The following is a 1022-nucleotide window of genomic DNA, read 5'->3' on the forward strand; positions in this document are numbered from 1 at the left end:
CCTGCTGAAAACAGCCACACCCCCACTCAAACAGGAGCCAAGCTCAGAATGTATTTCTGTGTATTCTCCCAGAACAAAACTGCCTCTGCCTCTTCCCTGAGCCCCTGATTTCCAATGCCAAACAAAGACACCGAGTCAGGGCAAACTCAACCCTTAGCTTCCCTGAGCCTCCTCAACAGAAATCCCTTCTCAGAGTGAAGATCTTGTTGTGGAAGGGAAAAGGCAGCTGAGGCCAGCAGCTTTGCTGGCTCTGGGCTTGCTGAGAAAGTTCTCTGAGTCTGCTGGGCAGCTCTTTCAACCACAGACCATCTCAAGCACCCTAAATTGAGAGATCCTCATTGCAGGTGGACCCTGTTATTCAGGGAGGTTCCCATTCTGAAAGCTTTGGTTCTGTGACAGAGCTGGGATGAGAGGAACAATGGATGAGGTCACCATGAGTCACTGTAGCTAGAGAAGAGGACCAGAACCCAGGCCCAGGGACACCGATATCAGACGATACAGAGGAGCCAGGGAAAGATACTGCAAAGGAAATAAGGTGAAAAGGAGGAGAAAGTGGTGTTTTGCAAGTCAAGTGAGGTCAGTATTTCAAGGAAACATTTTTTAAAAGGAAAGGGACTGTCCCAAAGTCACAGACAGTTCTCAGTAGACGAGGACCAGAAACCAGGCACACTGGAACCCCACCCCATTTTCCGGGATAGCACTCTGGGCTCTACAGCCTCCAACGGGGATGAGAGCAGAGGAGAGGGAGTGGCTGGGTGATCTAGCCTCTACCCTATCTTGAGGGGAGGGTTCTAGACTTACCTTGTGTTGCAGCCGGAATGCCAGGACAAGCTGAAGGCTTCAGAAGGGAAGTGCATGTTGGTGGCTGCTTCAGGGCATCCCTCCAGCAGCTTGGCCACATGCCATGAATGTGGCCTACTGACGGGGGCGTTCCTCCTACAGTAAGAAAGGGACAGGAAGTCAACTTAGGGAACCAGAGCTGAAATCACTTCCCAGGCAGCTTCCACCCCCACCCCCTCTTT

General features: G+C 51.8%; 1 protein-coding gene across 1 annotated transcript in view; it reads right to left on the reverse strand.

Annotated features, from left to right (window-relative positions):
* The window catches only part of SHROOM4 (shroom family member 4), a 217442-nt gene that overhangs the window by 42428 nt on the left and 173992 nt on the right, over positions 1 to 1022 (reverse strand). The window contains exon 3 of the mRNA XM_007450927.1: positions 802 to 936. Coding sequence (XP_007450989.1) covers positions 802 to 936 — 135 coding nt within the window. The remainder of the gene's footprint in view (positions 1 to 801; positions 937 to 1022) is intronic.

Source organism: Lipotes vexillifer, unplaced genomic scaffold, assembly GCF_000442215.2.
Source record: "Lipotes vexillifer unplaced genomic scaffold, Lipotes_vexillifer_v1.1 scaffold129, whole genome shotgun sequence".
In the NCBI taxonomy this organism is placed as follows: Eukaryota; Metazoa; Chordata; class Mammalia; order Artiodactyla; family Lipotidae; genus Lipotes; species Lipotes vexillifer.